At 36.5% G+C, this 15,157-nt stretch overlaps 1 protein-coding gene across 2 annotated transcripts in view; it reads left to right on the top strand.

The window, feature by feature from the left end:
• The window catches only part of LOC150079307 (general transcription factor 3C polypeptide 4-like), a 201,807-nt gene that overhangs the window by 26,038 nt on the left and 160,612 nt on the right, over positions 1 to 15,157 (top strand). For both annotated transcript variants that reach the window (XM_090382719.1, XM_090382720.1), the window contains exon 3: positions 7,990 to 8,107. In XM_090382719.1, the coding sequence (XP_090238845.1) occupies positions 7,990 to 8,107 (118 nt within the window). The remainder of the gene's footprint in view (positions 1 to 7,989; positions 8,108 to 15,157) is intronic.

The following is a 15,157-nucleotide window of genomic DNA, read 5'->3' on the forward strand; positions in this document are numbered from 1 at the left end:
TCCCCCCCCTTTTTTTTTACAATTGGTTCACTGTACAATCAAATCACGTTACGACGAACTCACTATAGTAAAGTACCGTTCACTATACGATGTGCAATAAGCGCTGGCCATTGTGATCACGTTTCTGAACTGAATTTTAATTCTATTAAAGAGCGATTCTAATTAGCGAAAATAGGAGGAATATTATCCACAGGCTATAAAAGCAAAGATATATTAAGCACAAATTTACCCTTTATTACCTTACCAATTAAAAAATTAAATAATACATGAAAATCAGAAGAATATACGTGATAATCGGAATAATTAATACGTACTGTAATATGTACATACTAACTAGTTGACATTTCTGTTCACTGACGTATGTGGGTGGGGGTTAAAATTTAAAATAGTAAAAAGATAAGCAATCAATAACAAAGAACACGGCACACACAAATTGCAAGTAACACAATACACGCAAGTGAGAACGGAGTAACGAGTTACAAAGCTTTAAAAATAGGAATGACAAGATGATCTGAAAATTAATTTTTTTATATGATTGAAGATTTCATGGAAGTGTAAACACATTTCACCATAATAACCCACAGAATTCCAGCTGTCGGTGTTATCGCAAATTCAACAAGATCAAATTTACTATCTGTTTATGATAGACTTCACTAACAGAAAAGCCCAAGAAACAGGTGACTGCTAATTGTTTTTATTGTTTTATGGTTGTGACCTCCAGAATTTCGACCGAACCATGTGGTTTCCTTGGATACAATCGTAGGGTAATCTCCAGTGCTGCGGTCTCTTGCCCCGATTAAACGGCACGTTGTCCCAATTAAGCGAGTAAACCCTGGCTATTTTCTTGATTGATTTCTGTTTTTTAAGATTTGCCCCAAATAAACAGCTGCCCCGATTAACTGGTGGCCCAAATAACTGGAATCCACTGTATTTTTAAATTTTTTTTATTTTGTTTTCAACGAGTAGTGAAGTGGAAATTAAGCTGGTGAGTTTAAAAATTTAACCATAGGAATACATTACCCTTTTGTGATGTCAATTTTCATGTGTAAAAAAATTTTTCTCATTTATGTTGGTTTGATATAATTTGCCATTAATAGGAACAAATCCCCAATTTAATGTAAAGTGTAATTCGTTATTTATGTTTAGTAAATTTGTAACAAAAAAATGAGCACTTCAGAAAGCAATGACTTTCATATGTGCAATGCTTAAACTGAGAATTTTTCCTTTCTGTGCACGGCAGCAAAAAAAAAATATATATATATTCAGTGCTTCAGCTCCAATAACAGTATATAGATACCCTATGTGATATGTATGATAGAAAAAAAGAAAGAAATAATAATAATTGATAGATTTCTATTTTTCTGATTTTAATTAAATTTGGGATGGCTTGACAATTTTTCCTAAAAGAGCCAAATATAAAATTTCCTGAAAATCTGTCCATTGGGAGTAAGCTGTTACATGGCAAAGACAATAGACACTTTACACCTATCTGAAGTGTCTATTGTCTTTGCCTAAAAAAACAAGAAAGACTATTAAATGTTAGTGTCTCTTCACAAAATTTAATCAAAGAAGAAAAAATATAATATGCATCAAGCACAAATTCAACATTAAATGAATTATAGATTAAACATTTTAACCATACATGTTGGTTAATGATACTTTTGGTTAAGAAGAATATAGCCTATAAAACAGTACAGCCAGAAAACACAGATTGCTAATGTAATGTATTGAGTCAGTCTAGTTTGTCATAAACACTGATATGAGAAAACAAAAATGACATCTGGAGTCTCTTGCAGGCTAAATGACTGTGATGAATATAATGAATAACTATACAGATAAATAAAGTGAGCCAGAAAATTAATGTCTGATTGTGTAGGGATTTAAAATTTACAGATATCAGCTTGAAGTCGTTGGTTGGCAGCTCATATAGTAATAAAACATTTCTCTGTTTGCCAGACAACTGCTTTCTACACCAATGTATTAAAGAGGCAACAAGAGAAAGCAATATCCTTGATCTGATTATAAGCAGTGATAATTCATCATGTATTAAGAATGTTCAAGTGACGGAACCTTTAGGTGGCAGTGATAATACAGTGCTCAACAAAATTAACAGAAAAAAATGTCTTACATGTATATTTTGTGAACAGTGTCGTTGAAGGCATATTTGATATAATAGGCATCCTGCAGGAAAATTCCAAGTATCCAATAGAAATCGATCTACCACCTTACGGAGCTGCAAATTATTCATGCCTGTAAAAACACAGGTTGTGACCACATCACTTCATTTCTGTTTTTTTGCTTGCTCAGTTGGATAGCCACATTTCCAGTACTCTGGAGGGCAAGTCATTGTCATTTAGACAATTCTATGAGATGGCGGGCCATTGGACAACTCAAAGCCAGGCAGACTGAGGTGGCACCTTGGCTTTATTTGTCGCACATTGTCGTCTCATCAATATGAAAGCGTTTCGGGAGACAGGAACCATTACAAGAAGAGCTGGCCAAGGTCACCCGAGGGCTATGTCCACCAGAACAGACTGCTCTCTAGCTCAAACAGCAAAATGGAACCCTATGATGTCCTGTCATCAACTGTCCCTCGAGGTTGCTGTGGCCACAGGTGAAAACATTTCCAACTGGACTGTGTTAATAAAGCTTAATTCAAGTGGACTCTATGCAAGGAAGCCACTGGTTTCCCATTAACCCCAACCCATCACAGAACTCATCAAAACTGATACAACGAATATGAGACTTGGAGCCCTGACAAATGGGATACAGTTCTGTTCTCTGATGAGTCCCGTTTTAGCCTACAAACATGTTCTAAACATTATTTCATCTGGAGACGAGAAATGCAGTACCATTTCTCCAACATCACAGGAAGGGACACTTATAGTGGAGGCGACATTCCCATGTGGGGCGGAATAATGATCAACAACGGTACCCCTCTTCATGTTTTTGATAAGGGTACCGTAACTGCAGAGAGGTAGCAAGAATAGATCCTTGAACTGTGTGTGTGGTTGGCCCACATTTTCTTTTCATGCATGACAGTGCCACTGCACATAGAGCTCAAGTGGTGAAGGAATACCTTGAAACTGAAGATATCCAGTGACTACTGTGGCCAGCATGATCACCAGACTTCAATCCGATTTGATCATGTGTGAGACTCTCTTGGGCATTGCATGCTCGTGGAAGAATGGGGTTTGTTGCCACAGAATCTTATGGGCACCCTTATGTATTAGTATTAGTATTAGTAACGGCCGTATGGTGCAAGAAAGCCTATGGCTTATGCTGCACCAGCCAAAAAAAAAAAAAAAAAAAATCCGAACAAAACAATGATAAAAACAAAAATTAAATAAATAAATAATAATAATTAATAAATAAATAAAAATAATAAAATGAAATTAAAAATTAAATAAAAAGGAAATTAATCCTATCATCCTATGCGCTTCCCTTACCCGAAAGTACTATCCAGATGACCTTTGAATTTCCCCAAACTGTCGGCCTCTACCACCCATGAAGGCAACTTATTCCAGTAATTTATAACTCGCTGGCTAAAATAAAACTTCCTGCAGTCCAATCTAAACATTTCCCCGCGTAACTTGAATTTATGTCCCCTAGTTCTAGCATCATTTATAATCTTGAAAATTTTGTCCTCATTCATTTTACTGATGCCTCTCAGAGCCTTAAACACCTCAATCAAATCTCCTCTAAGGTGTCTAGTTTCCAAACTCTGCAACCCACATATTCGAAGTCTTTCTTCATAAGGACGCCCTTTTGCCGAACTCACCAGGCGAGTTACCCTTCTTTGCACCCTTTCAAGAAGCTCGATGTCTTTCTTTAGGTGCGGTCTCCATACTTGAACACAGTATTCCAAGTGTGGTCTAACATAGGCCTTATATAATGGGATTATCACGTCCCTATCTCTACTTGCAAAAGTTCGATAGATCATCGATAGGACACCATGGGCCTTCCTTGCAACCTGTTTACAATGCTCAGAGAATTTCATGTCTGACCGTATCGTAACACCCAAGTCCCTTTCCTCCAGTACTGGGTTTAGTTGAACTCCACCAAGTGAATAAGTTATTTTGGGATTACTGTTTCCCAGGTGTAATACCTTACACTTTGTTGGATTAAAGCACAGCTGCCATTTTTCTGACCATTCTTGAAGTCTATCTAGGTCTCTCTGAAGAAGCTCAGCTTGACAGTAATCATTAACTACTCTACCAATTTTAACATCATCTGCAAATTTAGACATCATGCCCTCTATCCCTTCATCAATGTCGTTTATGAAAATTAAAAACAACAGTGGTCCTAATACTGATCCTTGGGGAACCCCACTTCTTACATCAACCCAATCTGAGGAATAGCCATTTATCACAACCCTCTGCCTCCTGCCCTGAAGCCATCCTTCTATCCATCTAAGGATTTTCCCAGTGATTCCAACCTGTTCCAGCTTATAAAGCAACCGCTCATGTGGGACTGAGTCAAAAGCTTTGCTGAAATCTAAATAAACAATGTCGAAATTATTCCCTAAATCCAGCTCGTGAGTGACCCTTTCGAAATAGCGAACCAGATTTGTTAAACATGATTTTCCCTTTACAAAACCATGCTGAGTATCCTTGAGAATTTCAATTCGATCCAAATGATCCTGAATTCCACCCTTGATCAATGCCTCCATGATTTTCCCTACTACTGAAGTCAGACTGACAGGTCGATAATTTCCCACTTCACTTTTAGAGCCACCCTTATGTATGGGAGATACATTTGCACTTTTCCAATCTAAGGGAATCTCCCCAGAGTCTAGTGATGCTCGCATAACCAGCCTCAGTGGTTCAATGCATTCGCTTGCCGCCTCTCTCAAGATTATAGGGTATATTCCATCAACTCCAGGAGCCTTACTAGTCTGTAGGCTTGAAAGTTTTTTCATTAAATAATCTTGCGAAATTTCAATATCATTAATTACATATTTTTCAACTTCGCTCCCACAATTTCCCATTGCCGCAAAAGGCTTTTCATTTGTAAATATCGATGCAAAATAACTGTTGAGTTCATCTGCAACGGCAGCTGGTGTATTTAATACTATCCCCTTTCCCTTACGTAAAGGTCCGATCTGGTTTGTCCTGCTCTTCTTGGCATTTATATATGTGAAGAATTCTTTATCCCCCCCCCTCTTTGCTCTGTTTGCTAGTGATTTCTCATAAACTGCCTTTGCCTGTCGAACCTTTTCTGTGGCTCTATTACACATCACCTTGTAGCTGTTATAGGCTTCAGTACTTTTTATTGCTCTGTAACTTTTCCATGCCACCTTTTTCTGCTCAAGTAATGTGGCAACTTCACTAGTCATCCAACTTGGAACCCTTCTCGTGGAGTATTTTTTTTAATGGTATATACGCATTCAAGGCATCTGTGATTAATGTTTTAAAAGCGTACCACAGTTCAATTGTATTCATTCTCTGCACGATATCTACCCAGTTAATAGAGGCCATGTAGTACCTTAAGGCATCGTAATTTCCTTTTCTGAAATTAAAACCCATTCCTTTGCCTTTTTCTTCTGCTACCTCTCTCGTCATCATCCACCGTAGAACTCCGTGATCACTTCCTGCTACTGGTTCCTCTACTGTCAGCCCTGTTATGTCATCTGATTCATGTGTGATGATGAGGTCTAGGATATTCTTTTCTCTAGTACTTTCCCTGACATGTTGATACAAATAACAGTCATCTAGTTGATTTAAAAATTTTGTTCCCCATGTCGAGTTTCCTTCCCATTTACTCCAATCAATTAGAGGCAAATTGAAATCACCCATAATAAGGCATTGACGCTTACTTGCCCATTCCATTTGCATGTAGAGGCTTTTGTCATAGTCTTCACAATCACCTGGTCTGTAGATTACGCCTACTCGCATTGTACCTTTGTTTCCAACTATCTCACACCATACAGACTCTATACTAGCATGTGAAATGTCTGAATCTGGGAAAGCTATCATCGCACTCAGGCTGCTTCTGATAAGCATTACCCCACCACCCCTTCTATCTACTCTATCCTTCCTAAATACATTATACAAGCCGTACTGAAACTCATCATCCCCAATTTCCGGGTGGCACCACCCGGAAATTGCTAATGCTCCTAAAAACCAAATAACAAACAAACAAACATGTGACCATATTTTCAAGCGTCTTGTATTGATTCTGTAATGTGCTCTTTTTGGTAATTCTTATACAACCCTTATAAATGTCCTTTATACCTGTCCAAAGTTTCTCGCTGTCTCCTCATTTCATCGTTATTCTATGGTACAAATTTTGTTCTGCTTCATCGTAAGCCACATGAGTTACACTACGTTTTCTACATCTTCTGTTAATTTTGTCGAACAATGTAACGTATAGATGTTGAATTTATTCAAAGAAATAACTATTGGCAACAATGAAGTTGAAAGGTTTTGCTTTTGCAAAGATTGATTATAATGGGACCAGTCATTTCTCAAACTCTTTTTACTGGGCCAACTAATGTTACTAAAAAGTGTAAATATCAAATAGGAAATGCTCAGAGAAGTAATTATAGTAGCTGCTAAGCATTTTATGAGAAAAAAAAGATAATGTTCGAGGTTTAGACCATCAGTTCATCTGCATCCAAAATATTATAATTCAAATTAGTGTGTAAGGCAGATGTCTTTGGCTAAGAATGCAAAGAAAAGCAGCAAGAAATTTTTTGCATATAGTAACAATAGAAGGAAAGAACAAAATCACATTGGCCCACTTCATGTTAATGGTAATGGTATACCTGTTGATGATCCTGTACAGATGACTGATAAACTGAATACATATTTTGCATATACAGCATTCACATGTGAAGTTCTTAGAGATAGGGCTAGCAGAAGTCAGTCTAATACTGATTAGGAGTTAAATGATTTTATAAAATTAGAAAGTAAGGTGGAAGAGAAATTACTGCAGGCAAACATGAAAAAAGCACCTGGGGCTGATGGAATCTATTAAATGATATTAAAAGAAAAAAAGAAACTGAAAGAGAGGTTAAAGCTTTAGTTACTTTAGAATAATGAGAACATCCTTAGCTGGGGGAGAAATACAAATATACAATGAGTTGGCTTTGCATTAGCAACATCCCCCACCCCTTGTATAGGAAAGTACTGGTCTGGTGAAGACTCAGTCAGGGACAGCAGATACAAAGTTGTAGTTTGCACATGGGGCAATCAAATTTGAGTGTGTGAGTAAGAATGAGTTGGCATCGAGATCTTTCCAGCTTCTAACTTGGAATAATTGTGTGGGCAACACGTGCAGGTTCCAGTATCTTGAACAGCCAACATTGGTTAAATGGTTCTGTTCTGTCGTGTTATGAGTCTACCATGACTGGCTCAACAGCAGTCAAACACGGGACAGCCATGTGTGATCGATGCCTGTAGTGAATGTCATGTGCCTCACCTTGTAACACAGCAGCAGTACAACATGGTGGCCCAGCTAACCATCTGGTACAATGTAGGAATAGTCAGACTACATAGTGAGATCTACTTCCTCTTCTTCAGAGAAGAGGAATAAGATTAGCTGAAGCATAAAAGTGCATTCCTACCAAGAAAGACTTAAGTTCTGTAAATTGCAGTATTTGGAAACTGGACACATGGACATCTAATTGTAGTGTTTAATGCTTTGAAAGGCTGTGTTAATTAAATTATGGTGGTACCATCACTTTTTCTAAGGTGAAAAAGACAAAGGGGAATATATTTAATTGAAAAAGGATTGTTGCAATACAGATGTGCTAAAATTTTCTTTAAGCCAGAAAGTAACTGATGGAATAGACTTCCACCTAGTGTTGTGGATGTGCAAGTTTAAATACATTTGAAGAGGGACTGAAAAAATTGTTAGAGGGATAGGCAAATAAAGTCGGTAAGGTTTTTTATTATTATTTTTTTTTTTATGATTCTCTGTATGCTCGTCTCCTTTTATCATTTTGCTAATACTAATACTATAAATTTCTTTTCCCTTTACTAGTAAATCGGTTCTCTCTTATACTTGATCACACCCTTAATCCTTCAGTTACTAATGGACAATCCTTTCTCAGCTGGAGGTATGCTCGCTGGTCCCCAAGAGGAATATCAGAATGTGGAACGTAAGATAATACGCTTTTATAACTTAGTCTAGTATAGTATAAGCTCTTATAATTTAATATGCTGATGTTTTTACTTAGTATAGTCAGTTCAGTATGGCCTTAGATGCTAATGCATTATAATGACAACAACTGAGTATAATGATTCTAGTAGTCAACTTTCTACCCATGCAACACTGGTGAATATGTAAAATTGAATTTTAACTTCTCTTTCTATAAAATTGCATGTGATTATTACAAATAAATTTTAATTATTTAATAATAATAATATTTATTATTTATTATTAATAATAAAATTTAATAATAATCCCCATCTCTTCCATCATGCAGTATGACTGATGACTTTTGAGGTTATGTGAACATCGTGGCAAGATCCAATGTTCCTTACATTTCGAGGGTACAGCTCTAAAACGGTGTTCGCAGGCCGGCTACTAGTTAGTACACCAAACCAAACCTATTGGTAACTCTCTAGGAGGTTTCTGGATCAGCTAGTGTATAATCTTGCTACTTCTACTCTGCCAGATTAAAAACATCCCCCACCCCTTGTATAGGAAAGTACTGGTCTGGTGAAGACTCAAAGTCAAGGACAGCAGATACAAAGTTGTAGTGACTGGAGGGTGTCCGAGTAGTGTGTATGAGGGGGGATTGCTGGAGGCCACGTTATGTCAAGGATCTGTATATTCTTACCATATGTATGCCATATCCAAAAATTTCATTACTTCATGCACCATGTCCCCCCACTTTTTCTTACTATTGAATACACCATGAATTGTCAAACTAATAGAGTAAGCTTACCTGTGAAAAGATCTAAACCTCTCAAACAGTTCCTAGTTCACTTCACAAATATATGTGGTCTCAATTCTAATTTTAACGATGTCCATTTCCACTTGCAGTCTGCAAAACCCCATGTACTTTTTCTGACAAAATCTCAGTTATTGGTTGATTCAACTCCTGCTCATCTCAGTTACCTAAATTATTCACTGTATGATTCCTTTCGCCTCAAAGGTGGTACTTGTGCATATCTCCATTCCGATATTCCCTGTAAGAGACTTAGTAATTTGGAATCTCCTCTTTTTGATCTTCTCTGGCTTAAAATCTCTCTACCTCCTTGTGTCCAACTCATCTGTTGTCTCTACCGTTCTCCCAACTCCACTAATTGCATGGAGCTCTTTGACTTCCTCTCTTTGCAACTTGACTTTCTACAGTCCAACTTTCCTAACAGTGAGGTAATTTTCCTTGGTGATTTTAGTGTTCACAACTCCAGCTGGCTTCAGTTTTCTAGTCACACCGACCCAGCTGGTCGAGATGCTGAGGCTTTTGCAATGACTAATGACCTTGCACAGATTGTTCATTTACCTACAAGAATACCGGACAATCCTAACCGTACAGCCAACACCCCGATCTTTTTCTCACAAACAACCCTTCTAAGTATACGGTCGAAGTGAGTGGTCTTTAGGCACCTCAGATCGCAACTTGGTGATTGTCTCTTCTCCAGTGGAGCCTTTATCTCATGGTCATTCCCAACCTCATATTGTTTGGCATTACAAGAATGCAAAATGGGATGACCTATGAGATTTATTTTCTTCTTTTCCTTGGTCTGATTACTGTTTCAAAACTTCTGATGTCAATGTTTGCTCAGATCGTGTCAGTGAAATTATTCTTGTAGGAATGGAATCCTTTATTCCACACTGCACTTTAAAATCTTGTCCTTTATCTAAACCTTGGTTTTCCAATAAATGTTCTAAGGCTGTTCAAGAGAAGAATGTTACATATCGTAATTGGCTTGTTTCCAATTCTTCAGTTTCATTTTCTGCCACACCAAAGCTCGCAACAGTTGTAAAGCAGTTATTAATCAGTCCAAACTAGATTTTGAACAGGCTAAGAGTAGAAATCTTGCTTCATGCCCTAATGGTGGCCGAGCATTCTGATCTCTTGCCAAAGCTATTGGCCGCAACTTTTGCCTATCTCTGCTCCCACCTCTGTCAAAACCAGATGGTTCTAATGTCACTTCAGCCAAAGATAAAGCTGACCTGCTAGCATCCCATTTTTCTTCCAACTCATGTATTAAATGACCTTGGTAAAACACCTCCCACCATTCCCAACACACTCCATTCAATGCCTCCTGTGGTCTTCCGTCAAAAGGATGTCGGAAGGATTTTGATGAATCTTGATGCTAAGAAAGCTCCAGGTCCTGATAGTATTTCTCCGCTTGTTCTCAAAACCTGTACTCTTGAACTTACTCCTGTTCTTTGCCACCTTTTTTGACTTTCTTATTTCAAAGGTGTTTTTCCTTCTGCTTGGAAATTTGCTCATATCCAGCCAGTTCCTAAGAAGGGTGACAAATTCCTCCCATCCAATTATCGTCCCATTGCAATGGGACGATAATTGGATGGGAGGAATTTGATGGGAGGAATTTGACATGCAGCAGAATAAAAGATATATCTTTTATTCTGCTGCATGCCTAAAGTAATGGAGAAATCAACTAACTGCCAACTCTTAAACTACCTAGAAACCTTCCATCTGATCAACGATCGCCAGAATGGATTCTGTCAGTGTCAATCCACTGGTGATATTCTGGCTTATGTTACCCATTTATGGACAAATTCAATGGAAAAGTTTGGTGAAACACAAGCAATTACTCTTGATATCTCAAAGGCATTCGATCGTATTTTGCATAAAGGTCTTCTAAACAAGCTTCCATCTTATGGTTTACCAACTGTTTTTTGTAATTGGTCATCCAGTTTTCTCTCTGATCGTTCACTGACGGTAATGACGGTAACTTCTCCACTAATGCCGAGGTTCAGTTCTTCCCCCATTCTTTTCCTTTTGTATATTAATAACCTTCTTCCATTGACTGGAAATCCTATCCATAGTTTTGCTGATGATAGCACATTGCGTTCTACTTTCCATTTTGAGAAACCTTGCCCTGCCCAATCAGCTTCAACTTCTTGAAAATCTGCTACCAATTCCTTAAATGCCGATCTTCAAGTAATTCTCCAGTGGGGCAAAGACAACTTAGTTAATGTCAACCCTTCTAAAACTCAGTCTTGTCTTATATCTTGCAAAAAGGATTCTTCTGCTCCTATGCTTATCTTTAGTAACACTCCGATTTCTAGACAAAATGATATATCTCTTTTGGGAATTACCCTGACTTCTAATCTCTCTTGGCACAAGCACATTACAAATATTGCTTCCTCTGCATCCCAAAAACTTGGTTTTGTCTTTTGCTCTCAGCGTTACTTTTCTTCCAAACAGCTGTTCACTCTGTACAAATCGCAAATCCGCCCCACCATGTAATATTGTTCCCAAATCTGGGGCAGTGACCTCAAAATCTCTCTCAGGCTTCTAGATTCCATTCAGAAGAGGGCAGTTAGTTTAATTAATGACTCCTCCTAACAGAGTCTCTCCACTCGCTGTCTCATAGACATACTGTTTCTGCTGCATGCCTTTTCTACAGATACTTCCATGGGGCACTGTTCTTCTGAATTGGCTTCTATAATTTCCACTCTCTCTTTCAAAACAGTCCGAACACATGCTGCTACTAGCCAACATCCATTTACTATTCAACTTCAAACTCACAGAACCAACTTTTCATCTTCCTTGTTTATGCATTCAACTGCTATTTTCTAGAACAGCCTTCCTTCATACGTATTTCCTGAAAATTACAGTCTAGAGAAGTTCAAATATAATGTCAACAAATATCTTCTTTCTTCTTCTCAACCTCCAACCCAAGCATGGTACTAAGTACTATAGGTTCTAATACCTCATGTTTGGGGTTTTCATAAAAACATTTTTTTTAAAAAAAATTGAAATAGCTCTTATATCAGTACTTTTGAATAGCAGTTTCAAAATTGGAACTTCTGAATAACAATATGACTACTACTAATATACACAATACGACTACTACTAATATACACAATACGACTACTACTTTGGTTTCAGTGCATTGTATTTTATTATAGAATTCAGAAGAGAAAGCTGCAATGCACAGCTCTCTACTCCGAAATATATCTCTGCATACATAGTAATACCTCATAAATCCCAACAACACTGGAACTTTGAAAATTCTGGAGTTCTAAAATGTAATAATGTATAGACCTGCTTATAGTAAAATGCATGATTCATCTACTGCAAAAAAAATTAGATAATATTCTGGCAGAACAGTAATACAGTAATATATTATAATTGTCACAGTGGTAATTATAACATATCATTAATTTCGGGAATGTTTTTTGAGTATCACATTCTAAACCTAAGTTTAAAAAAAAAAAAAGCATCTATATTAGCAGTGACCATTTTAAATACAGTAAACCCCTGCTATTCGTGGTATCTGTATTCGTGGTTTCGCTTATTCGCGGTCGCTGATTTAATATAAAATGAAACCTAAAGAAAATGTGAATTTTAAAGCGCTGTGAACATTTTCCGCCATAAAAAACATGGGCGTGGCTAAAATTATCTTTCCCAGTCAAAACACCGCTCACTGGGTGGGGGAGAGGGGTGACAAAATTGCGAGCGTGGATGTTTCTCGCTAATCCTTGTTCAGTATGTGTTATGCATTTGTCATGGAAGGTTTCGTCATTTGCTTTTAATTTATATGCTTATAAATTGAATTAAATTTATCAATTTATAAATTGATATGCTTACAAAAGTGATAAATCTACCGTTTTTCAGTGTAAAACAGACTTTTTTAAGTGTGTTAACAGAAGAAAGTAACTTTATTGTGGACAAGTTCTTTCTAACCCCTACAAAAATATGGCTACGAATAAAAAGGGAATTGTGAAAAGATCAAAGAAGGTGATGATGAAATTGGCGAATAAAATTTGGAGTTATTAGACAAAATTTCTAATGGTGAAAGTGTCTCCTGAGTGGCAAAACATTATAAAATCAATGAGTCAACAGTACGATCGATCAAAAAATTGGAAGAAAAAATCTGCCGTAATGTCCATGAAAACGCACTAATTGCTTCAAAAATTTGCTCTGTAACTTGTGATGTTAAATTAGTAAAAATGGAAAAAGCTTTAAATCTGTGAATAGAAGACCGAACTCAAAATAAAATTCCGTTAAGTTCACTCATCATTCGTGAAAAGGCAAAACTCCTTTATCAACACTTTAGCAAAACTGGTGATAGCACTGGCGGGATAAGTTTTTTTTTTTTAGCAAAGACGCTGGTTTGAAAGATTTGTTTGAAATTTCTAATAAATATTACATTTAATATAAAATTGTTTTTTTATTTTCATTTCGATGCCTTATACTTGCATTTCACTATGTACTGTCTATGTACATAGTCATATTATGAAGGTACATATAATACATACATAGACAAAATTTTAGACTAGTTTTTCTTATATATTTCATACTTTGGAACGGAACCCCTTTATTACTATGGGAACCATAACTCCGTATTCGCGTTTTCGGTATTCGCTGCATTTCTCAGGAACGTAACCCCCGCAAATAGCGGGGGTTTACTGTATTATATAATTCAGAAACCTTTACCATACCTTCCAAAAACAGCGTTTTCCTAATATCACTTAAGCACACTACTATATGATTGGGTGGTTTGATAAAAATGAAGCTTTTATTTTTTTGTTGGTGTTGGTTGCTCCAAAATCTCTTCTCCCCCTCCTTTCCCTAAGGCCTGGAATGTGAAATGTGGGAAACTTTCCTCAGTTGAGTAATATGCTTTAATTAGGAAAGCTACAATTGGAAAATGGATACACATTGAGATTACAATACAATTAGTGTTATCACATTCTGAGTCTTTTTAAGTTAAAAAAATTGCTTTCTTCAAGTTTATATGATATACAGTTTGAATGGCCACAACTGGCAGTCATGATTAGAAACAGTCAGCAAGAGATGTTATCTGTGATCATGTTGTAGCAAGTTTGATTTGCCAATGCAACTCAAACTTGCTACAACGTGATTCACAGATAACATCTCTTGCTGACTGTTTCTAATCATGACTGCCAGTTGTGGCCATTCAAACTGTATATCATATAAACTTGAAGAAAGCAATTTTTTCAAGCCCTTTTCATCAACTGTCTTGTTTGTTGCAACCCCCCTTGATATATTACTCTAGAATTACTGTTACCAACATGCAAGATCTTGCATTTTCCAATGCCTTTTCTCAAACCATCCAGATAATTTATCTAGGTCTTGTTGAAATGGCATACCCTGGTTCTGTCATTAATCACTCTTGCCTACCTTTGTATCATTGGCAAACTTATTGTCAAATTAAAAGATTAAAAATTATATAAATGGTGATAATTGAGAAAATCTGGTGTGTATTTGGCTTCTTACTTCTATCCATCATATTATGTTAATAAGAACGTCCAATATTCCAATATGATAAATTAAATATGAATGCTTGTTCAAATTTAACTATAAAAAGTTTATTTTTTTATTCAATCCATAGCCTATGCTTGCAATTAGTGATTTGCAAGGGCACTTTGCAAATTTGTTGATGTTGGTGACACAGCTCAGGGAAGTAGTTGAACTAACGATAATAAATAACAGTAAATAAATGGAGAGTTGGTCCTGCTGATGAGAAAAAAAACATAGAAGTTATCATTTTATCCTAAGCAAAATAAATGCAAGCTCTGAAAGTAATTAACAAGTTTTATAATGCCACAAGACTCCAGCCATATCACCTTATAATAGGTTTCACACAAAGCTAGCAAGTTGAACAAAATTTGCTTGCATAAAATACAAAAAGAAAAAATAAAGTAACGACCCTGGAGTCATACTTTAAAATAGTATGCCATTAATCACATCTGCCTTTGTATCATCAACAAACTTAAGTCAAATTAAATATTAAAAATTATATAAATGCAGCAGTGAAACAGGGATTCATATGAATCTTTATTTACATCATTTGTTTATCTATACTGTGCACTTGAACAAACATGTATTAAACACTTACATTCACTGCACTAGTTATAATGAAAAGTCCTCTCTGTAGTTCACTTGTTATTTTCTCAATTTGCCCATACTTAATATTATTAGATTCACAGTATACGGTAATGCTCTTTATAGTGAACCTTTCATTATAGGTGG

Source organism: Mastigoproctus giganteus, chromosome 10, assembly GCF_048544385.1.
Source record: "Mastigoproctus giganteus isolate SK-2022 chromosome 10, ASM4854438v1, whole genome shotgun sequence".
Classification (NCBI taxonomy): domain Eukaryota; kingdom Metazoa; phylum Arthropoda; class Arachnida; order Uropygi; family Thelyphonidae; genus Mastigoproctus; species Mastigoproctus giganteus.